Raw genomic sequence first — 25,701 nt, 5'->3', positions numbered from 1 at the left:
AAAAGGCGCCATAGCTTTCACGTGAGAAAAATAAGAAAAGTCTTTTTGTTCTTGTACATGTGTATCATAGTAAATTTTAATAAAATTTATTTAAAAAAAATACGTAAACTAGGCTACTGATATGAAATACGGCACGAGTTTATCGAATTCTAGAACTAATAAAAAAAGCCCAGTCTCGATGTATGATTTTGTTTGAGAGTAATCGTTGGTACATACAAAATTTTTTTCGAAACGTTTATTTTTTCAAAGTAGCAACATAAAATGATTTTTAAAAAGTATGAAATGGTTTACTTTAAGTTTTTTCTCGATATAAATCTACTCATATTATTGCATAAGTGCAATATGGTTGTAATAGAGGCATTTAAAGATCACAAAATTGCTTGACCTTGACAAGTCGGGAGTAAAGCACTACCTCACGCGCTTCGCGCTATGAGGCGTGCAATAAATTATATTTAATATCCTAGACTGATATTGACTATTAAATTATTTATTCCTTTAAATTTAATAATTTTTTTCGCTTTTACGGTCCTATACAGAAAAAAAATTAATTTGAATCAAGTAAATAATTTTAAAGAACTTGATCTTCTTGATTTGAGCAGAAAAATTCTTGAACTAAAAATTATTTTCTTGGTTCAAGAATATTTCTCTTAATTCAAGTTAACTTTTTTTTTTAGTGTATAAGTTTTTGGTAAAAATAATTGTCAATAATCGAAACAATAATCAGATGAAATATTTCAATGAAAGAAGAAATTCATCACGAAATTAAAATACTTAACGTTTAAGGTTAAAATCCAACAGTATTTGTGCGAGTATTTTTCTGATGGAATTTTCTCCACTTAAACTGATTCATTAATAATTATCAAGATAACAATATTTTAGTAAATGAGCAGGAATGAACATATTAATTTTCAGCATTTTTTATAATTTTATATTTAGTAATTAAAATCATTGTTCTAATTTTTATCAACATCTTAAAAAGTATTGTTGTTAAATTTAAATGATTGATCTCTAATATCTAATATGTTTAATCCGTAACCCTTATTAACCTACCGTAGAAAAAAAAAAGCGTGTAAATAAGGCCTATTCATAAGGTTTTTGAAAAAATTCAATTTTGTATTTGTTTATGGTAAAAATTATCATTACTTAATTATACTTTATCATGTTGTTGTATCAGCTCCTTAATTACAAATATTATTATACTTCAGAGGATCATTATTGGAGCGGGCAAATAAGTTAATACTTTATAAACAATAGTAATGTGGCATGGCATTAACAACTCGGACGATGTTAATATTGTATGTTTTTGTATGTATGATATTTAATGTTCGTTTATAGAGTTAATTATTGTTTATAGAGCGCCTGAGGAAGCAATAAATAATTGCGAAACGTTGCGTTAAACAAAAAGTATTAACTTATTTACCCGCTCCAATAATGATCCTCTGAAGTGTGATAATATTATATTTTATAGCTAATGAATTAAAATAAAGATTAATAATAAAATTCTATAATTAAATGCAATATTTTTGATTATTTTCAAAATCTTCCTTAGCTAGGCCTTATTACCCGCCGGTACCTTAGATCACAAATCCAGATTCAAAGAATCCCAACAGAAAATTTTAGACGGTACGTACCAATAACGGCTTGAACGGCGACACGTAGATAACCTTTAACATCTCCTTTTTCATTGACAATGGCGACTTTATGTATGAGTGGCACCGGGTACATAAGATTGCTCAGATAAACGAATGAGCGTCCAACCATGCGGAACCAGGGGAATCGGTCGTAAAACGGATCACCGCCTGTTATGCTTTCAATGTTGTAATCCGGGGATGTTGGTGATAACTCGGCTTCATTATGATACATTTCTCGCATCAATTCGAGACGTTGTCTACATCACAAATTTTTAAGTTAGTTTTGGATAAAGTTTTGTCATCAAGAAACCTCTACCTTTGGAAAAGTTTTCATTGTTGCAATAAAAAATATCTATTAAAACTTAAATGATCAAGTTAATACAAAGTTACCGCGGACTATTAATCGTAACGACATCTGGTGTCATGTTCTGCAAAACTTTGTGTTACTTTTAATTTAGTTTTCTAGGTTATAATGACAATTTTTAGTGGTTAATTAGGAAAATGTTAAATTTACAACTTTCTTCAATTTTTACTAACTAAAAATAATTAAATTTTTACGAAGCACTTTAATTTTTTTAAACAAGGTACACTGATATTTCGTCCAAGAATTTCTTCCTCGAGGATCAAGATACAACGTCGGTTCTAAATATTACCGACTTGTTTCAAGAATACCGTTGAAAACGAAAAATTATCCGATTTCTGATATTTTCTATCCCATAAAAAAAGTCTTGAATACTTTTTTGGATATGTTGAAGTTGAAATTTGGTTTTTAAAATGATTTTTATGGAATTTTAAATAAAAAAACTACTTTTTGAACCAAAAATCCAAAATTCTTAAAAGAAAACAAAATTATTTTAGTTTTTAAGAATTGTTTTTCAGTAATGAATTTTCTGTATCAGATTCCGTGAAATGAAAAGTAGAATTAAGGGCAAGAAGTTTCGATTAATAATATTTTTTGTCTTGTTAATGAAATTTATCTTGAATCAATTAGTTATTTATCAGTGCAGTTTTAATCATGATCAAAAAATAATTATAAAGAAAATTTAACTTAGTCTTCTTTCGATTCACCAAACGAAATTTTCAAGTTCACTTGAACAACTGATACCCTAACGGATTTCCCCTGAATATTTATAGTCAACTCATCTCAGAAATTTCGTTTACAACCGAAAAAATTTCATCATTGCATCGAACGTTATTATCGTTATATGGAAAAGAGTAAACTGTGATAAATAATAGTCGATTTATAATAAGTAATGATCAACTGGAAAAAATTACCATTTCAAACAGTAAAATCGTGATTTTAACAATCACTTTATAATATTTATCATTTAAATGCTACAATTTATTATTTACATGGAAGAAAATACTATTTCAAACAGTAATATTTGCTATGTGAAAGTCGAAAATGTTAAAGTATAATATTTAATAATTTTGACTTTGATAATTATCATTTCGTACCTAAAAAATGATCGCATGATATGTAAAAATATAAACTACAGTTACTAAATTTCTATACAAGCAACGTCAATATTTACAAAGTAAAACGGTAAATTTTAAACGAAACGCTGAAAATCAAATTATAATTACTGATTTGCTTAGACTGGTAAAATATATATTTTAAGAGTAGAATTTTTACTGTTTCAAATGTTAAATTCTCCGAGTGTGAGACCTTATCCTTCTCCTAATAGTATACCCGAGAAAAAATGTTTCTATATAATCATATATAATTGTATATAATCATATATGACTATGTATGATTATATATGGAACCACATATATAATTATATACAATTATATATAATCATATATAATTATATACAATCATATATAATTATATATGACTATATATGGAGCAATATACAGCCAAGCAAGATTATATATAGTTCCATATATAATTATATATAGTTATATATAATCATACATGATTATATATGGAATTGTATATGAGGTCATATATAATCATATATAATTATATATGACTATATATGGAGCAATATGTAGCCATCCAAGATTATATATAATCCCATATATAATTATATATAAGTATATATAATTATATATGCTTATATATAATTAACATATATAAAAATTTTTTCTTTGAAAAAAAATTTTTTTTTGGTAATCACAAAAAGTATAAAATGATGTTTATAATTACGTTTAAATAATTCTGAAATACAAAATTTGTTACATTTCCTATGAGATGTTTTGGTCTGCTCTGCTACTACCTAATAGTAAAATCATTATTTATTTTATTATTTAAATAAGTGTTATATTATTATGAAATTCGGTCAAATAAATAAATTATGAATTATGACTATCCAAATATATTTTTAAATCAATTTTTATATTATATTTATGATAAACCCATATGATACATTATGTAGATCATAGAATCATTGTCATCTAAGACAGCAGCACAGAGCAGACAGAAACTTCAAGACGCACGGAGATCACTAAAGTTAAGCAGCATTGAGCAGGGTTAATAGTTGGATGGGTGACCGCTGGTGTTATAGCCGTAAAATTATAGCTAGATATTTTTTTTTGCATTTTAATTGGTTACAGAGAATTGCGTAGGACCATATTAAATACTCTATCCATAAAATTAACCCAATAATTAATTAGATGTAATAAATATATAATTAAATATTGTTATATATTATTATATATAATTATATATGATTAGATATGGTTATATTTGGCCATTTTTCATATATAATCATATATAACCAATTTATATATAATTATATATAAATATTTTTTCTCGGGTAGACTATACATGTATATTGAAACGGAAATTTTTACTGTTTGAAACTGTAATTTTTTAAGATGAGAGAGTTTTTATTTAATATAATGAAAGCTACTAATCACACTTTCGATATTAAATTATAAATTGTGGCTTTTACACTTTCTACATTAAGTTTTGTAATATTTACATTTGTTCCCCTCCGATGTCCGCTGTACAGTTTGAAACTATAATAATTGACCGGAATCCGAGTGAATTTTACATTTTACTTTTTTTCCGTGTAGTATGATTATTTTACCATCTGATAAATATTTACTTGAATACTTTTTTAGATATTTTGAAGTTAAAATTTAGTTTTTAAATTGATTTTCTTGGTATTTTAAATGAAAAACCTATTTTTTGAACCAAAATTCTTAAAAGAAAACGGAATTATTTTAGTTTTTAAGAATTATTTTTCAGTATTGAATTTTCTGTATCATCTTCCGTGAAATAAAAAGTAGAATTAAGGGCAAGAAATTTTTTGAAGCGAGAAAACAAGTTATGAAAATAATTATTTTTGTCTTTCCAAAGATAGTGGTTGCTTTCAGTTTGAAACAAATAACTTGAGGTTAGACATACACTTAATAAAAACATTGTCAAGGAAATGTGCAAGCCGTGCACGACAAGACATAAGCTTGATAATATGTATATATATATATAAATATATATATATTTATAAGCCTGGATTTATATATATTTGTAATATTTATTATAAATGGGGAAAACGCGAACCGAAAACCAACCTCGAAGGCAAAAGATTTGCGAATGAGAACCTCGAATACAAATGGAATATATCATCCTCCGGTGGCAGAGTCTCGGGGAACAGGTCTATGCTTACATCTTCATTGTACACGTGACGCATCAATTCCAAGCGTTGTCTACAATTTCATTATACAATATTTTATTTATAAGTTCCTTATTTTTTTTCTATACCAATTAAGCTTTCCCATTAACCCTAGTCCTATCTTTTGCCTTTGAGATTATCAATATTAAAATTCAAGTTATATCACACCAAACCATTTTCTACCAAATATTCTAAAGGTTTTATGTTTAAAGTCAGCTACTAAAAAAACTCAAACTGGAAAAATAGTTACCGAAGTTTGTCCAGAGTCCAGTAGTGAGTCGCGCCATTTTTAGTGTCTTGAACTTCAACGGCGACGATTGTTCGCGGGAACGGCCGTTCTTCGTCTTCTTCGTCGTCCGCTGGCAACAAATCGGGAGGCAGAGGTGAGTAGAGAGCGTCTGTTAGTAGAGTAAATTGAAATTGAACCTAAAAATAATTTTTGTTTAGTAATCGAATTTATTTTAGAAGCGTTGAACCAAACTAGGGGGAAAAAGTTTGGTAAATTCAATTATTCATGCTGTAAGCGCTCATGTACTGCATAAATTTGTTTTTACTAACAATTTTAATGCTATTTTCAACTTTTTAATAATTTTACATCAAACGTATTTGAAAAAAAATTATATATTGTGTAAATTTGAAAAATAATTTTAATAATCTATATTATTAAGATAATAAGAAAAATTTTGTATTCATGATAATCATATGATGAAATCGGTTTTTTTAAGTGAAATTTAGAGTCATTGCAAAGGTCTTGACTTGAATTTGTGCCTTATCAAGTTTTCATATCATTCTCACCAATAGACATTTTATTATGATAAGTATTTAGGCTGCATTCGAAATTGCTCTATTTCTAGATACATAATTAAGAAATGAGCTTGTATCTTGTGAAAGATTGACATTTTGAAAGATATAAGCTCATCCCGATGTAACACTCATCAATACCTTTTATTTGAGTACCCACATTAATTTTTCATATATTTATGTATATATTAGATATATGTATATATGGAAAATATATCAAAAAGCATGTGGGTACTCAAATGAGAGCTCTTGATGAATACAACATCGGGATGAGCTTATATCTTTAAACACGTCAATAGTTAAGAAAGTACAGTGCAGTTTAACAAGATACATAATTAGGAAATGACCTTGTATCTTGTGAATTATTAATATTTTTAAAGATATAAGCTCACCCCGATATTACACTCATCGAGACCTTTCATTTGAGTACCCACATCAATTTTTCATATATTTATATATATATTAGATATATGTATATATGGAAAATATATCAAAAAGCATGTGGGTACTCAAATGAGAGCTCTTGATGAATACAACATCGGGATGAGCTTATATCTTTAAACACGTCAATAGTTAAGAAAGTACAGTGCAATTTAACAAGATACATAATTAGGAAATGACCTTGTATCTTGTGAATTATTAACATTTTTAAAGATATAAGCTCACCCCGATATTACACTCATCGAGACCTTTCATTTGAGTACCCACATCAATTTTTCATATATTTATATATATATTAGATATATGTATATATGGAAAATATATCAAAAAGCATGTGGGTACTCCAATGAAAGCTCTTGATGATTGTAACATCGAAATGAGCTTATATCTTTAAAAATGTAAATAGTTAAGAAAGTACAGTGAAATTTAACAAGATACATAATTAGGAAATGACCTTGTATCTTGTGAAATATTGACATTTTTAAAGGTATAAGCTCACCCCGAAGTTACACTCATCGAGACCTTTGATTTCAGTACCCACATCATTTTTTCATATATTTTATATATATTATATATATGTATATATGAAAAATATATCAAAATGTATATGGGTACTCAAATGAAAGCTCTTGATGAGTATAACATCGGGATGAGCTTATATTTTTAAGAATGTCAATAGTTAAGGAAGTACAGTGCATTTTAACAAAAGTCATTATTTAATAAAGTAAAATTTTATTTATTTATAGTTCACGAGTCACGGTAGTCACATAGTGACTGCAAGGTTGCTAGTAAGTTAATTAAAAGAAATTTATTTTATTTACAACTCAATTTTAAAGGTTTAAAATTTTTCTGCCGGCATTATTTTTATCTTACAAATTGAATGCCCTCTTTTATTCTAATGTGTACAAAATTATTTAAAAAAAACCAATTATAAAGCTAAACAATTAAGCTACATTAAAAAATAAATTTTTGTAAATGAACAAAAAATTTCTCCGATTTTCAACCGAAAAAAATTGAGTATAATTAATCAAAACAATATTAAGCTGCAATTTATATTTTACAACTTCTCATAAGGCCGATGAAGAAATTAAAAAATTGACTTTTTCAAAAGTTATCAAAACTACTTTTTACGTGAAAATAGCAATTAATTGATTAAAAAAAAATTTTTGATTTTTTTTTCTTTAACAGTGTACCTTTTTGTCATTTATAAGTACATTATGTAAAGTAAGATTTATGTCACGAAATGGTAATATTAAAATCCGGATTTTAAGGGTACTTTTGCGCTCGCGCTTAAAGCATACAATATAATTGTCTCAGAGATTACAATCATTACCTTCTTCTTAAGCTCGACAGAAATAGCGTTAGCTTCTTTGAGAAATATAGCATTGCCCCATAAATCATCCCGTAGACTTGTGAACTGATGATACTTCCATTTGCGAAATGCCCAACCTGCCAGCTGGAACTCGCGCTCGCTCCAGTTGCTCTCTGCGTCAAACAATGGGTTGACTGAAATGACAAGTCATAACCGGGCAAATAATGTAGCCAAGCATTGTTATTAATTTTTGTAAGTATGTTTTTGTTATTTTCTTTTTATTTTTGCGAGGTTGTAAGCAAAGTGAGGATTGTTGGTGACTCATTCAATTTTAGGTTTTAGTAACTCACCGAAAATGTCTTCCTCGATGTTGTTGAAGTCTTCAGGGGTGTAACTACTGTACATTGACATAGTCATGCTTTGTTCTTCAACTTGCTTCTGTAGGGCGTCAATTCGAGCTTCGAATTTCTAAAATTTTAAATGTTTTATCTAAGTACTAGATAAAAACTACGAATATTTTTCTATCGCTTCATGGGAAAAAATTTTTAGTTTATTTTAACAATTTTTTGTTTTTATTACTCTCAATAAATTTTTTAAACTTGAAGAATTATTTTTGATTGAATTATTTGTTCAATTTTATTTAAGGTAGTACTACCGTTAACACAGGTGTCAAATTAGTGTTAATGCTTTGAGTGATTTGGCTTCAGTAGTATTTTTATTTGGCAACGCCGCGTAAAAGCTAAGGAGATAGAAATATATTCTGTTTCACTCATCATATATGAGTTTATGCGCGGAAATCTATTGCCCATACATTTATTTATTTTTACACTAATAATCAGTCGCATATGTCTATTTACTAAAATGTCAGAGTTAAATTTATTAAATTGCACAAAAAAAGTATTTCATTGAAAAGGTAAAAGAGTTATCGAAAAGATGTATAAAAAATCTGAAACAAGTTGCACTGGCAAAGGAATTAAACGAAAAATATACCACATGTAAGGTTGGCAATAGCCTAATCGGCTCGGTACCTGCATTTCGAAAGAGTGGGACCAGGGTTCGATTCCGGCGCGCACCAATATTTTTCAATGATTATAAACTAAGAATATGTGCGTTTAATTGCCAGCCTCTGTACCGGTCGGGTTTTCTGTGGTTTTCCCGTATAGTTATGGAGGTAAAATGTCATTATAGAAGTACCTCCATACTATTTAAGACCGTAATGCAAATGCAGGTACTGATTATAACGCGTAAGTCGGCCACAGTCGCAGCACATGTGTATCGGGCATGAAAGAAAAAATCCCGACATGCAGGGGGGTGGGGACGAAAAAGTGGTTGAGAGTTATAATGACGGGGTTGAGAGATTATATTGCGGAGAAAAAAGTGGAGAGACAATAATTCCCCACCCTCCCTGGTAAAACACTCTACAGTGATACAAGTAAAACCATCCTCAATTATAACCTCAATTATACCACATGTATGTTTGAATATCGTGCGCGTCCTAACCTTTTCTGTAGCGTTGCCACATTTAAGTTGACTAGTACTTTTTTCTCAATTATTTATTAACTATTCTTATCACAAGCTTTGAGCTTATGGTTTTATTTGGAGACCACATATTAATTATATTCAACCAACATTTTTATTACATTGAAATTTTCTATTAAATTATTGTTATTCTTATTCGGTAATTATAACATAGGCGGGTACTTAATCATGTTGCGCCCTTTTAACATGGTTTTTGTGTGTGTTCATTCAAAATTAGACCAACACTTGAGCTAGTTATCGTATGCGCTAATAAATAAAGTACGGAAATTTCATACTGAACATTTGAATTTTTTGCAAATATTCCTTTAAACGGTTATTTTGTCGTTTGGTTATTTTTTCGTCGGTTATTTTGTCGCGGTTATTTAAGCGTGACACCCAAAATATTCAATACATTTTTTTCTTTATATTGATACCAATATTATAGAAATCTGAATGTCTAGTTTTGTGAAATAAAATAAAGTCTGTGATTTCTCATAAAGATCAATGGTAAAGGCAAAAATTTATAAATATCTTTTTTTTAGTTCTCTGTAGGCTTCCGAAATTTTACTGCTTAATTATGATTTTATAAAGAACCAATATGCTAAGTTTCATTAAATTCTAAAACCGGTAGTGCTACCTTTAATCATTTTGATTATGTGAACTAAGTAAAACAACAAAAATTCTTGCAGAAAGAAAAAAGAATTTTTTGTTTCGCATTATAAGTCGTGCATAATTGCTTTCTTCTAGTGGTCATATACGACTGCTGCCATCTGTTAGAATTTTTGAAAAACAATTAACTGTACTATTTAGTCGTAACACGAATCAGTATTTAAAAAAAATTACAAATGGCTGTTTGTTGGGTTAAAATCGATAAAAACACCCATCAAAATTAATTAATTTGTAATTAAGCTTAAAACTAAGCCATGATTGTTAAATCAGCTTAGTTAACATCATAAGCCGCGGGATAAATTTTATTGTGAAAATAATATTCATTGGTGCATGCTGGGATTGAACCCGACTCTATAGTTTAACAAGGAAGAATATTACCTGCACTGATAGAAGGATTTGTTTATAGTTAAAAATATTTGTTAATATTTAACAAATCATTTATTAGAGACCACTTTTTAGTCCTTAATAAATATTTCTTAGTATTTAAAAATATTTATTAATATTTAATAGATGAATATCAGATTTATTAAATGCAAACAAATCATTTTAAATACTAAGAAATATTTGTTTAATACTAAAAAGTGGTCTCTAATAAATAATTTGTTAACTATTAAGAAATCTTTTTTGGTACAAATAAATCCTTCTATCACTGTGTAAATATAAAAAATTATTGAAGTTGAAAGCAAACAAAGAAAAATGTTACCTTGCGCTCTTCTTCGAACAATTGATCAGCGGTTTCCTTTTCCTTGCGGAACTGTTCCTCAAGAACCAACAAACGTTTCTCCATTTCAACTTTGAGATCAATTCCTTGTTTTTCAAGTAATTCTATTTGTGCAAAGTTCCAGTCGACTGTTTCTCCATTTCCTGGTGTCTCTGCAGGGGAATTCTTTTCACGCCTTACTCTTACTGTAAGTAGATAAAATTATTGCTAAAGTGTACTAACATCTACGTTGATACAAAATCTATCGAACAACAATAAAACACAAACCTTGATCAGGGTGATTAAATCTGAAGACATGGTTGCGGCCGAGGATTACACGAGATCCCGTTTTCAGAATAATTGGCTCAGAAACTTCGCGACCGTTAACATAAATCAGAGCACCAGCAGTGGGGATTAACTTAATAATCCCCTCGTGGTTCTCAAAGATACAATGCTCGCTCAGAATATGCGGTCCGCATAACTGGATGTCCTGGGGAATATTCGCCTCAGCGGAGCCGACTCGCGTGTACCCGTCTTTTATATAATAAATCAAGCACTCGGACATCAAAGGGTCTTCGTTGAGGTTGACGAGGTGAGGAGTCTTTTTGGGCGAAAATACGCCGACAGTTACGCCATCTTCTTTTACAGCGACTCCCATTTCGGCGAACACTGCTTCTCGTGTTAAGCGTATTGATTCTGTTCGCTTTAATTTTTCTTCCCATGTTTCGTTCAATTCTACGAAGTTTGAATTTAAAAACATTAATTTTTAATTAAAACCACTATAATTCAATTTTAGGCAATTAAAAGGTAAATTAGACCTTCGATGCAGTCCAAGAAAGTATCAATAATTTAGATAAATTTTGAGAGTTAAAATTTAATAGGGAATTAACATTAAATTTATTAACGTTAAAGAAATTTTTAAGGGCTAAGTACATAACAAATAGAATTTTTTAAATTTATAGTTTTTAAAGTTTAGTTTTGAACAGCCCGCCTCGCTTGAGAGAAACTGTACATTCCGATAGAAGTGTACTACCGCGCCACCTTCTGGTCATTTCGAACAACGCTCGAGAATCCAATAGTCCAAGTATAATCTCAGCTGTACTCACTCGTTAAATAAATTTATGCTTAAAAAAACAAACACGGCTGATCAAAGGGTAGAAGGTTGGGTCTTACTGCCGGAAGAAATATATTTATTATAATTGAACAAAACAATATTGAGCTAAGATTTTCAAAAGGATTCTCCGCAGTGATCATACGAAAAGATTTAAAAAAAAATAAATGTAAAAAATAGGATTTTTAAAAAGTTAAAGTGTTTACAAGCTCATTAATTTTTGAGAAATCAACGTAGTGGGTCTTCAAAATAGTTATTTTGTACGAAATCTTAATTAATTGATTCTGGGGTGTTTTTAATCTGTTTGTGGTTATTTTTCTTTGTACCAGTGTTTTTTTTATATCTTCTATAAGTATACTATGAATTTTAGTTGGAATTTATCTCGAAGAAATCGTAAATTTCGTCTTATCCCACCCGGTAGCGTCAATCAGACTATAAAGATAAATTAACGCTTTTATAAAAATTAAAAATTAATAAAAATCTTACCTGCAATAAGTTTCTCGGAAGCTTGCAACTGATCAACGGCTTCCTCAGCTGTCTGATGTGAAGGAAGTCGTTGGCGTACTTCTTTGAGATCTTCTTCGCGTTTCGAGGGCTTTATTATCGCACCTTCATCTCCTAAAAAATTAATTTGCAAAATTAGGTTAGCTTTTTCTTATCAATCTTAAGATATTTGAAAAACTCGAGTTTGTTCTTGATTAAGTTTGTTGGTTAAGCCGAAGCTTAGTGTGAAGATAGATGCTTTCATTTTAAAAAGCTTTGCGTGTTGATCTTTCAATTTCATTTGAAGCTTTCAGTACGAACATTCTGTGCAAATTTACTGCAAAGCATTTTTGACTTTTTTTTGTATCAAAATAGAGGTGCTGCAAAAAAACTTTGACGATTTTTCGCGTATATATAAACAAGTTTTACACCCGACCGCCATTTTTTCGGCCCGAAAATTCGATTAAAAAGTCCAAAGAAAACCTTACGAGAAAAAACTCTGCTGAGATTGCAATTGAGAGTGAAATTCAATCAGAAACTGTCGTAAAAAATTTATAGTCTTGTTATCCACGAGGACTGTAACACAAAAAGCAATCAATTTTTTTTTTTTCCGTGTGCCGTGAAATCTCTACATGTCATTTTTATTGCAAATAGTGGCTAGAGATTGTTCCTGCGACATGCGAAAAGCTTCAAATCAAGCAGCAGGACTAAATTTTATTTCCTTTTTGCAAAGCTCCGGAAGTTAATTGAAACTATAACGAATCGATTAAACTTGGACGAAAAATAGCAAATTACTTTTTCAATTTTTTGTTACCAAAAAAATAAGCTGAAGCTTCGACATACTCGTGATGCTTTTACCCAAGCCGTGCTTTTAAAGCACTTGTGTTTTTACATTCAATTTTATTTAATAAATGAACTGATGAATAATGGATGGACTGAGAGAAAAGTTTTGTCAGAAAACTTTCCGCAATCGAATTTCAAACATTCTTTAATCACGCATTGTTGATAGAATAGTAAGCAGCTGCCATCTTACGGATAAATTTATAACTGGGCGTTTGCATGATGGCGGATGCAACTAGGAACAGCTATTTGCAAATGATCGCTTAATACATCAATTTTATTGTTTTTTTTTTTTTTTTTTTTTTAATGTTTATCTATAAAAAATGAGTTAGAAAGGTAAATATTTTATTATTGCCCTTAAAAATTTGTAATTTTATAAACCTAACATTTTTTTAGGTAAATTAAAAAAAATAATTTATGAAACTATTAATTACTCGATTTGCATTTACATTGAGGTTAGTTTGTAATAATTCTTTATTAGAAAATAAATAAATGAAAATATCTTTAGTAAACTTACAAGTTCGAAAGTATTAACTGTCTGATAAAAACTGATAAAAAAAAATATCTTCATTAAAGAAAAATATTCTTGTTCCAAGAAAATTATTTTGAAGAGAACTAAGATAAAAGACCCAGTTTTTGACACTGAACTAGTTATTAACACTTGCAGTTTTATTTTATTTAAATAAAACAAATCTACTCTAATAAATTAATAAATATTATTTTTGAATTATAAATTTTAAGATAATTGGTTTTTTGACATTTTATTCTTTTAATTAGAATAAAATTGCAAGTGTCAATTAACTAGGCCAGTGTCAATAACTGGGTCTTTTACCTTAGTTGTCTTACTTCAAGAAATTTTTGTCTTGATTCCATGTTTCTTGGAGTGAGAGATCTAATCACTCCGATCGATAACATTTTTACTTGGTTCAAGACTATGTTATCTTCGATCGATACAAGTGAATTCTTTATTCAAAAACGATTCTCATCAATAAAGGATTATTTTATTTCATTTCAAGAATTATTGATTGTTGATTCAAGAACAAATTTTTTTATTTATAATTTTATAAGTTTAAGTCAGAAAAAAACTTTGAAGTAAAAAAATTTGTATTTCTCTATAAGCCGAAAAATATTTATTAATACAGAGGATAGCAAAAATACAAAAATTTATATGCTTAAAACAAGTAAAATAATATGTTGATTCTCGAGTCGCGCCATACTTGGAACAAGTCGGTAATATCTTGAACCTATGTTACCGTCTATTTTAATCCAAGAGAAAGAAATTTTTGGGCGAAGTTGTACATATCTTATTTTAAAACAACCAAGTTTCTTGATTCGAGAATCAATTTCTTAAATTAAGAGAATTTAATTACTTAAAACAAGAATGAAATTTTGAAGAAAAAGTTTTTCTTGAATCAAATCATTTTTTTTTATCAATGTCTCTAAATACTTATTCTGACAAAATTTTTCTCTCCGTATAAATAAAAATGAATTAATGGACGACTCAAAATATTTAAGTGTTATTTGTTTTCGCGTGTCTATATTTTTGTACTGTTGTTTTGTTCTTTCTGAATCTTTGTCTATTACTTACTAGATTCTTTCTTTTCATACGAAATTTTACCATCGGGGCCTACGTTAAGCATAAAAAAATAAATTTTTTCTATAAAACCGACCGACTTCCAAAATATTCATTTTTTCGAAAGATTCAAAAATATTTACACAAAATTTAGATTTATACATATATGTTACAAAAAAAAAAAACAATTACCTTCTTGGAAGTCGATTCCTTCCTGTTTAAGCAGCTCGCGGAGCTTCTGGATTTCTTCTTTGAGCTCGCGGATGAGTTTCGCGTTGGCGTCCTCGTTTACCACCGCCTTGCAGACGATCTGTTTCGCGCGGTCCGCGTATCTTAAGGTCGAAAGTGTCTCGTCGTAATTAATGTCCGCGGGACTCACAGCCGCAATCATCGCGGTTTTTGAATTGCCGCCCAAATTTTCTCGGAGCAGCCAGGTTAATACTGAGTCACGGTACGGGATGAATTCTGCTTTTTTCTTCTTTTTCGTTGCCTGTAATTTCAATTTATAAATAGTTGGTAAGTAATTACTTGCTTAAAATCAATTTTTTTAAAATTTTATTTTGGAAAAATTCTTACCGCCTGTTCCAAAGATTGCAGGACAGAAAATTAATTATTATTAGAGTAATTATTAAATAAATTTAATAAAATGAAGAAATAAACACATTAATATTATTTTAACATAAAAATGTTGATTTTAAAAATTTTTAATTTTATTTTAATAAAAATTTAATTTAATTTGATTAAAAACTATGAAAAAATTATTGACAATAAAAATAAATATTAATTTATCATTTATCATCCAAATTATTTAAAAAATTTTCTAAAATATATTAATGAAATAAAAATAAAAAATTTCAATTTTTATGCAATATTTTTAGATCTATAGTTGCCGTCAGACTTGGTAACATATTTATTTTATTATTTTTAAATTATACCTAAGTCGAAAACTCAGACCTGTTTAAATTGTATTTTTTTCCAACAATTCTTAGAAAATTGAGTGGTCAAGAAAGATTCTATACAAGCATTAAATAGATATTGTGAATATCTAATACTGTTGATTTTATAAATTAGCTTCATTTATTAAAAAAATTTCAATGTAAAATAGATAAAAAAATTAATTAAAAATGAGCGTTTGAAAAAGATTCTTATCTAATAAAAATAATTCTGGAATTTGAGACATGAGATTTTTCAATTGCCTTATCAAGTTAATTATTCTTATTCTATTAATAAATATTTTATATTTTTCATAAATTAATTTAAAAAAATTTTTTGATCATAAAGATTGCATAAAAAAATACGATGTTAATTAAAATCTTAATTTCAATAAATCTTTAAATAGAATAGGGTGTCAATAATTAGTTGTTTAACTTCCCACACAACAAATATTCTTCCATTGTAGTCAATAAAAATAAAAATAAAATTTATTGTTGTCCATACACAGAAAAAAAAAATTTCTTGACTGGAGAACAAAATTCTTGACTCAAGAAAATTTTCGGGTACCTGAAGGAAGACCGAAATTGTGTTGGCCGAAGTAAAAATTTTTCTTGATATTCTATTCTCGGTGGAAGTCATTTTTTCTTAATTCAAATTATCATAAATACTTGATACAATAAATTTTTATATTTGATCAAGATTTTTAGATACTTTAGGGAAGCAGCGCCGGCTACTTCAGCTGAGAAAAAAATTTTCTCACCTTGAGAAAATTTTTCTCTTGAATATTTGATACCCATTTTATATTATTTTAGCGTGCAATTATACATATTGAATGAAAAAAAATGATGAAATATTATTTGATCTTCCCATTTGACATGTTAATCAATAAAAATATTAATGAAAATTCACTTCTATCTTTATAATTAATTTTTTGGAGCAAGAGAGAAATTTTCTCAAGACAAGAAAATTAACTTCTATCAAGAACTAAATTTTTTGGAGCCAAAGGCTGAATTTTCTCAAAACAAGATTTTCTTGATTTGAATAAATTTTCTTGAATCAAGATACGTATTTCTTAAAGCTCGAGAATTAATTTTGTTGGAATAAGTGAAATTTCTTGTCAAAAAAAAGTTTTTTTTGCTCAAGAAAATAATTAGGAAGAAAATTATTTTCTTGGCTCAAGTAAACCTTTTTTTCTGTGTAACTAATACATGAATGCTATCTTAAACAACTGCAAAAGTTCAGACCCTATTTATGACCATATAATTATTATTTTTCAAAAAAATACTCACAATCTCAGCAAGAGCGCTGATGACCTTCCCAAGAGTAGTAAGACTCTTGTTAATATTAGCGCCCTCCTTCAACCTGGTGCCCTTAGCGCCAGTGGAGTCAGCCCTCTCGCTACCAGCCAAGTCGACCAGGGAAATCTTGCTGACCTTCTCGGTGGCCAACCCCGTGGTGGGATCGTATTTCTGCTGGGTAAAGAAGATGGTAAAGACCGCGTGGGACCTGGAGGAAGTCTCGTTCATGTTAGTGGCAGCAACGGTTCTGGCCTTGTTTCCCTCATCAATAAGGTCGTGGATGTCCTCGTAGGACATGACAGCCAGCTTTGACAAGTCCTCGACGTAGGGCCCCAGAAGAGGATGCTCACGGACCCTGAGGTTCCCTTTGTTCTTGGGGTTCAGCAGATCCCTAACCCTTTCACAGTATATCTCCATGTAAGAGACCTCAACCGAGTGTTTGAGGGTGTCGCTCGAATTCTTTCCGATCTTGCGGAACAAGTCCTTGCAGATCTGGGGGATTATTCCCTCCTGGCCCTCCTCCTGCTTGCCCATCATCGTGTAGGACTTCCCGGCCCCGGTCTGGCCGTACGCGAATATGCAGACGTTGTAGCCTTCGAAGGCGTGCAAAAGCATTTCTTCACCGATGTCTTTGTAGACCATTATTTGGGAGGAATAGTTATCGTCCTTCGGGTCCATTGAGTGGTAAGAGTAATCGTAGTTGAAGCTTTTTATCGCTTCTTTTGTGTTCGGAGGAGCTTTTGGGTTTATTATCGAAGTTGTATTGCCGGCCATCTCGATTATACACTGTGCTTCACGCAAGATTTCACGGTTGTTGAAGGGCCGAACCCTCACTGCTACTTTTACCGACGACATCTTGAATAGATTTTGTTACGTCGCTCGGGATTTACCAATTTTTTCTGGAAGAAAAGAAGAAAATTGTTACACGGCGAAAAGTTTATAATTCAATCTCTGTCACTGATAGAAAGATTTAGTTCTATTTAATAAGATTTAGTAATAGTTACTAAATGATTTAGTAACAAACCTTTAATTACCAAATATTTAGCAATAGTTACTTAATCATTTATCACAGCCCATTTATTTCCACCAAATAAATATTTAGTAGTATTTAACAAAGGATTTATTGCTACGCAATAAATCGTTTACTGATATTAAAGAAATTAATTTTTTAACTAATTTTAGCGTAAAACCTTCTTTTTTTACTCAAAATAAATAAAAAAAATTAAAATAAGTAATTTTAAGTAAAAACATATGGTATTATAAAGAAAATAATTTCATTAAAATATAATTTTTTATTTGAGACATTTATAAAATTTAAAATTAAACAAGTTTTTAACACATCAATAATAGACTAATTGAAAAATTTAAACTAAACTCCACTGAGAAATGATATATAAGCCATTTGGGAGTATGTGTGTTTTCAAAGGGAAGATAAATCTCCCAAAATCGAGTTGAATAAAATGATCTGAGTCAGTGAATAAGTTATATATCACATTGGAATTAAAGCATATCCATCTACCGACAGTATTTATCAAATTAATATTTAGTACCTACCCTATAGTATTAATTTCCTTGTAATAAGGCTTTGTTCATATTAATAAAATTTATTTTGGATGAAAAAATCATTTATTAAACTGGAACGAATAATATTGATAGATAAAAAATATTTTTTTTTCTCCCAAATAAATGACTAAAAATTTTGTTACTAAATCCTTCTATCAGTGTATTACTACACGAACCTACTACTGTTAACTTTGCAGCAGTAACGTTCATTTTCATTTGCCATAACTTTGAGAGTAAAGTAATTAATACTTTATCAAAAACGAAATGTAGTCAGGCTAGCAATGTAACTATTACTATACTGTATAGAACGTATGGTATTTAAAAAACTACTCAGTCCTACTAAGCTTAGTTTAAAGGCCTGTTTTCAGGGAATGGACACATTAAATTAAATTTGGATAATAAATTGAATAAATCAAAAAATTACAATTAAAATTTTTAAATAAAAACAAACAATTTTTATCAGAAAAAAAAATCAAATAATTTTATACTAGTTAAAAAAAATTAGTTGATATAAAATCAGTTTTATTAAGTTACAGTTTTAACTAACAAGTTGACGGCAATATAAGTAATTAATATTTGATAATTTTTTTATTTTTACTATAAAAGTTAATAAGAATAGATAATCGTTCAATATATTAGCCGTCTCATGAACATAAGACGTCATAGTCTGGTAGCGCTTACATTAGAGAAAAGTAATGCGAACTATACAATAATGTAACCATTACTATGCTGCTTGAGGCTAACTTGAGTCCAACGCTGGTTAACTCTACTAAAAATAAAAGTATAAATTACTTGAATTTGAGTACTGGACAGCATAGGACTCAGTACTATAAATTTAGTAAAATTCACATTATGATTTATCAATATTTACATTATTTTAATTTTCATGGAGTATTATGCAGCAAAAGTAATATCTACATTACTTTTGATTGTGCAAAGAATTTAATTAACATTTCGCTCCGTATCATAATCGATTTCCTTTAAAAAGTTTTCTTGTATGTTCTAATATGGATTGATCTGGCTCTATATGATAATAAAAAATAATTGTATGGTATTTGTTAGTAAGAATGCGTTTTTATAAAAATATAGATAATTAAAAATTAATTTAAACATGCCTTTAATTTTAAAAAATTTTAGTGACTTCATCATTGAATAAGAATTATTAGGTAGATTTCTTTAGAAATCTAATTATTGCATTAGTCCTCAAGGTGAAATTTTTACCTGATTTTTGCTATCATATGTTATAATTAGTCGAGTAGGTACCAAAAATACCATTGGTTAAAAAATTTATATATATATATAGAGTGTCCCAGAAGTAACGGACGCCATTGTAGCATCTGATAAACAAAATAATTGTGAGACGAAAAGTCCTTAGCCATTTTTTAATCAGACGCATAGATAATTAATTATTAATTAAAATAACGTCCTTTTATGCGTTAGAGAGAGAGCACTAGTGTCGTCAAGTGCGTTCCAACGAAGACGCTTGTACGTGTGAATGTGTAAATAAATTATGTGTGACTACGTTAGCTATAGGCAGAAACTAGTTAGTCATACAGTTGTGTCTTTGTTTGACACATATTTTACTGGACACTGGCGCTCTCTCTCTCTCTAACAAATAAAGAGATGTTATTTTTAATTAGTAATTAATTATCTATGCGGTTAATTGAAAAATGGCTAAGGACTTTTCGTCTCAGAATTATTTTTTTCATCAGATGCTACAATGGCGTCCGTGACTTTTGGGACACCCTGTATATATTATGTATGTATATATATTAGGGTGCTTTTTTTTTCAGTCCCATCGTGAAATTTTGTTGCAAGTACCAAAAAAAAAAAAATACCCTGAAAGTTTGGGCCCTTAATATTAATATTAAGACCTCGACCCAGGCGTTTAAAGATTTCCCCTTAAAAAAACAGAAATCTTAATTTTTTTATGTTTAAATTTCTATAGCTCAGTGGCATTTCACAGCATTGCTCCGACCGTGGACGAGTTTTTTTCAGAATTGAATGCTCTACAAAAGTGTCCATTGCGGCCAAGCCGTAACTCGAACCGGCGAGGCAGTACAGGCCTCTTAACTTGATTTTTCCATGAAATTCGCGTTTTTTCGCATTTATCTCGTGAATAACAAGAGCTACAGAAAAAATGTGAATGACAAACTTGAAGAGCATTTAATTTCCTACAAAAAAGGTCCTAAGCACCAAGTCGCTAAAATCGAAATTTTCAGAGATATTTAATGATGAATTTTTAGTAATTTCAAATTTTTATTGAAAATTGCGTCAAATTATAAAAAATATCTTTTAAAAATATCATTAAATATCTCTGAAAATTTCGATTTTAGCGACTTGGTGCATAGGACCTTTTTTGTAGAAAATTAAAAGCTCTTTAAGTTTGTCATATATAAATGCGAAAAAACGCAAATTTTATGGAAAAATCAAGTTTAGAGGCCTGTACTACCTCGCTGGTTCGAGTTACGGCTTGGCTGCAATGGACACTTTTGTAGAGCATTCAATTCTGAAAAAAACCCGTCCACGGTCGAAGCAATACTGTAAAATGCCACTAAGCTATAGAAATTGAAACATAAAAAAATCAAAATTTCTGTGTTTTTTTAAGGGGAAATCTTTAAACGCCTGGGTCGAGGTCTTAATATTAATATTAAGGGCCCTAACTTTCAGGGTATTTTTTTTTTGGTACTTGCAACAAAATTTCACGATGGGACTGAAAAAAAAAAATAGTTGAAAAAAAAAAGCACCTTAATATATATATATGTAATATAACCAGCCTTGTTATCAGGATATCTCAAAAAGTTTTCAACCGATCTTGATGAAACTTAGTACACATATTCTTTGGGTAATTACCGAGGTCGAGATCGAAGATGAGCAAAATCGGTCAACTAGTTTAGAAATGGCGGCCATTTAAAATTTTCAAAATTTTGTAAATTTCAAGTTTTGTAACTTTAATCGTGAATAACTTTTGACTGACAGAAAAGAGCTAATTTCTGGAAACTTTATGGTGAAGCTGATTATATTACTTTCAAGTTGACCTGCAACACTTATACTTTATGAAGATTTTTATTAATTTTATGGGCCATTCAAAAATTTTAGAATAATGAAAACTTTTTTTCAAATGATGTTTTTTTAGAATGACTTTTAAACAGCTTTACCGATCAATTTTAAAAACTAATCAGCTCTTAACATAAAAAAACTACGTCGATCGCCGCCAGACCGGTCAAAATCGCTTGATTCGTTTGTGAGATATCGTTGACGAGAAAAATTGAAAAAAGCGTTTTTTTTTTTCAAACAAATTCCGAAATTTTTTATCTGATCGATTCACGGTTTGAAATTCATCATAGAATTCAAAAAAACTGCATCGACTGTTGTCAACTACGTGATAATAAGTTAACTCGTTTAAAAGTTATAGCGGATTGAAAATTAAAAAATTACATAAACATTTGTTATTCAACAAATTAAATAACATAGGGTAAAAGACCCCATTAGTGGCGGGGACCCAATTACTGACTTTCTTTGATTTTGGTACTTATTCAATTGATTAAATCATTAATTTCAATAATGAATAAATTATTTATAATCTTTAAGACTTTTAGATCAAAAAAATTTTTAATTTTTATTCCAAGTAGTGCATTTTTTCATTGAAAGAAAAAGTGTCACTAATAGGGGTTAAAGGTCCCACTAATGGGGTCTTTAACCTTAAATGAAGAAAATTTCATATCACATGAAATCTACCTTCCATTTCGGGTGAGGCCGAATGGCATTTTTTTTTTTTTTTTTGATGTATTATTGTCAAAAAATTATATAAAATGTGAGAAAAAAGCGGATCAAAAGCCAAAAAAAGACAATTTATGTTAAATTCTAACTTTGAAAATCATAAAAAAAAATTTATTGAAGGAAGTTAAAATACCTTTCGCAGTATTCAATTTTAATTAAAAATACCCAATAATTAAACTTGGGCCGCAAATTAGTTTTTAAGTTTAAAAAAAGAAATAAGTTCAGTTTTAACGTTCGAATTATCACGATATTAATATTAAAGAATTAAACTTTCACAAGCTTTTTGTTTCGTTATAAACTTTTTGTGAGTAATATTATTGATATCTCCAGAAAAACAAATTAGACGATTAATTTAACCCAAATTGAAAAAATTTTTTCAGCTAACGATTGAAAAATGTAAAAAAATACTCAAAATTCGTATAAAAAAAAAACATTTTCAACACCAAATTTATGGTTCAATTTATAAAAACCTCTAAAACTTCAACCCAAGTGAAAACCCCGCAAGCTCACTTACAATCTACTTCATTGCAGTCGCAGTTACCGAAACCATATTGAGCTTGCAGACTTTGCCTCCCACAAGCTCAATAAAAGCTCATGCAAAATGGAAACAATCCTTAATAGCAACGTACAACAATGAACAGTGAATGACTTTCGAAACAATATCCAAAATTAGATCTTCAATAATCAGAGATCGAATATTCAAAAAGCTCGATGACGCTATAGTTACTGACGCATGAATTCTATGAAATATCAACTATCAATACATCCCACGTGTGACGACTCAATAATACCAACCATAAATAATTCAAGCTTTGTTTTCCACTGAAAGCTCCGATACGCGAACTCGCGATGGATCGCTAATATTCCAATAATTATTTAAATGAATCCCGAAAGCTTTCGCTCTGAATAATTTCGTGAAAACTCGCAACCCATTATGCAGGGCTAGACTTGTTTTTCTGACTCATCACTTTTGCGTAATTTATTCATCTCATCCCACGTGTAATGAGCTTGCAAATATTTGCTAGTCTCGCAAGCTCTAAAAAGTTCACCCGCGCCTAATGGATTTTTTACGTCCTAACTGATGTATCGATACATCGTAGAGCTTGCAGTAGCCTTCAGCCATAAAAGCTCATTTTTAACAAAAGCGTCACTAAACAAAGCTTTTGTTGAATTGGTGATAATTGTCACTATTTAATTATATCAATATAAAAAAATCAATACAAGACAAAGAATCAGTTCAAGGATTTCCACTTGAGTGAGAAAAGTCATTGAAAAAAATCCTGTGCAGCCTTTAACAGAAATGCAAAAGCTCCAGTAATTTTGAACCAATTCCGCCAAATTATAGGCTTTTTAGAAATAAACTTTAATTTTTCCCTATAAGCTCAACAGAAGAACTTACCTATTAAAGGCTCTTTGTCCTTCTAGAAGACTATAAACTCAACAATCACCAAATAGAATGTTGACAATACCAAAAAATCTCACTGCACAGATAATTAGTTTTTATAAACATTATCACACACACACAAAACCATATAAATAATCGTCAATAAGTTTGTTATTCAAGGTAACCCAGCGATTGATGACAAACTACTATTGGAGCTGCCTGAATTTTTACATACGAGACTTGCGACAGAAGCGCCACCACTGGAGCTTTTCTGTGCAAGTAGTATAAAATCGCGGTGATTCTGCGCTGTTGGTCACGTGACGAATATAGATGGTGAACTGACGACACGATCAGCCAATTGGAAACTTTAGTATACTTGTATATGGGAAAATCAATACGCAAGGTGCCCCTGTGACGTCATGTGGCAATACGATCGACCTATACAACCCACGGGCGGCGCCGGCCAATTCCACGTCTCCCTTAATCAATATCATAAGAAAAATTTACTCTTACACTAGGATATAGCCTTGTCCTTTACAACTGTTTTTCTTATAATTGTAATTTTTTATACGGAGCTTTTTTGTGAAATTATAATTTTTTATGGAATAATAAAGGGGCATTCTATGCGAAATGGAAAAATGAGTGAAATTAAAAAATTTCTCTAATTCATTCTAATTTAGTCCTAATTTATTATTAAAAGTCTATATTTTACTAATTTGTAAAGAAAATTTTTTTTAATCAATAAGAAAATCGATTTTTGTCTTCTAGTAACTTTTCAGCCGTACTAACTTGTACACAGAAAAAAATTGTTCTTGAATCAAGTATATAATTTTTAAGAACTTCATCTTCTTGATTTGAGTAAAAAAATTCTTAAACTAAGAAATTTTTACTCGGTTTAAGTAACTTTTACTTGATTCAAGAATTTTTCGTTTTGATTCAAGACAATTACCCTCTTCAAGTTATTTTCTTGGTTCAAGAATTTTCCTCTCGAATCAAGTTAATTCTTTTTTCAGTGTATACGAGTCAAATGTTGTTTTAATAGTTTTAAGAACAAATTCATTTTATGTTTGTTATTAACTAACATATATATTATTATAGTTTTAAGAACAATTTTTGTTTATGTTCGTTACTAATTAACACCTAAGTTTATCAAAATCGTGTTGTCAGCATGCTAAATCCTTTATTTGTGTTTTTTAATAAGTTTTTTTTTTAATTATCCTAAATAATTTATAGTTAAATATATAAACAATAATGTTTCTAAGGTTGAAATACTTGTCCCACCAGTCACAAATGCCTGTCCCACCAGTCACAATAGAAAAAATTTTTTTAATTGTTTCTACGTAGGTAATCAGTCTAATTCTTCATAATATTGAATGTTTGTAGAATAAATTTTGTATTGAGAGGGAAATATTTTTTAAAAGTTTAGTGGTCGAACTGAAATTGGACTTTAAGTATACCAAGGTAAGAGAGAAGGATTTTTCTTAGTCCCAACAGTCACACTCAGTCAAATGATAATTACGAGAAACTTAAAAAGTAATGGAAGTTTTTGACAAAGGGATGTTGTTAATAAGTTATTCTTCTATATTATAAGATAAATTTTACGATAGTATAAATTTCAGTCACATAATTATATATAATTGATAGAATTCCAGAGTCAAATGTCCCACCAGTCACTATGGAATGCCCCTAAACTAAAATATGTCATAAAAAATGATAAAATATATGAGCTTGCGACTTATGCTCTTATTCAAAATTTCTTTTGGGGGATATTTTGAATCATTATTTGATCACAGAAATAAAAGCTCGGATATTCGGTTCGGAAATAACAAAGCATAAGCCGAAAATGGGAAAAAGCTCTGAATAGAAAAATCGATGATGCTTTTCCTAGCTCGGAAATTTAGTATGTATAATCGTATTATCCGTGTTCTACGATTGGAATGAAATCGAATAGAGTCACGAGGGAATAATTCGTGGTTCGAATAAAGCTTTTTTGCGGCAGAGTTTTTGAAATAGGTAGATGACTATAAAACTGTAAAAC

General features: G+C 29.5%; 1 protein-coding gene across 15 annotated transcripts in view; it reads right to left on the bottom strand.

Annotated features, from left to right (window-relative positions):
* The window catches only part of LOC123269517 (kinesin-like protein unc-104), a 52,482-nt gene that overhangs the window by 15,123 nt on the left and 11,658 nt on the right, over positions 1 to 25,701 (bottom strand). For 3 of the 15 annotated variants that reach the window (XM_044735265.1, XM_044735261.1, XM_044735259.1), the window contains exons 1-13: positions 23,679 to 23,926; positions 16,928 to 17,835; positions 15,282 to 15,284; positions 14,898 to 15,195; positions 14,721 to 14,759; positions 12,296 to 12,427; positions 10,987 to 11,433; positions 10,702 to 10,904; positions 8,162 to 8,279; positions 7,833 to 8,005; positions 5,508 to 5,683; positions 5,157 to 5,291; positions 1,632 to 1,888 (exon numbers count right to left, since the gene is read on the bottom strand). In XM_044735265.1, the coding sequence (XP_044591200.1) occupies positions 1,632 to 1,888; positions 5,157 to 5,291; positions 5,508 to 5,683; positions 7,833 to 8,005; positions 8,162 to 8,279; positions 10,702 to 10,904; positions 10,987 to 11,433; positions 12,296 to 12,427; positions 14,721 to 14,759; positions 14,898 to 15,195; positions 15,282 to 15,284; positions 16,928 to 17,791 (2,845 nt within the window). In that variant the 5' untranslated portion in view covers positions 17,792 to 17,835; positions 23,679 to 23,926. Of the gene's footprint in view, positions 1 to 1,631; positions 1,889 to 5,156; positions 5,292 to 5,507; positions 5,684 to 7,832; positions 8,006 to 8,161; positions 8,280 to 10,701; positions 10,905 to 10,986; positions 11,434 to 12,295; positions 12,428 to 14,720; positions 14,760 to 14,897; positions 15,196 to 15,281; positions 15,285 to 16,927; positions 17,836 to 23,678; positions 23,928 to 25,701 lie in introns of those variants that run through there. The other 12 variants (XM_044735260.1, XM_044735256.1, XM_044735263.1 and 9 more) reach the window with 11 other exon arrangements.

This window comes from Cotesia glomerata, linkage group LG7 (assembly GCF_020080835.1).
Source record: "Cotesia glomerata isolate CgM1 linkage group LG7, MPM_Cglom_v2.3, whole genome shotgun sequence".
NCBI classification, from domain to species: domain Eukaryota; kingdom Metazoa; phylum Arthropoda; class Insecta; order Hymenoptera; family Braconidae; genus Cotesia; species Cotesia glomerata.
This window is presented reverse-complemented; position numbering and strand designations above follow the sequence as displayed.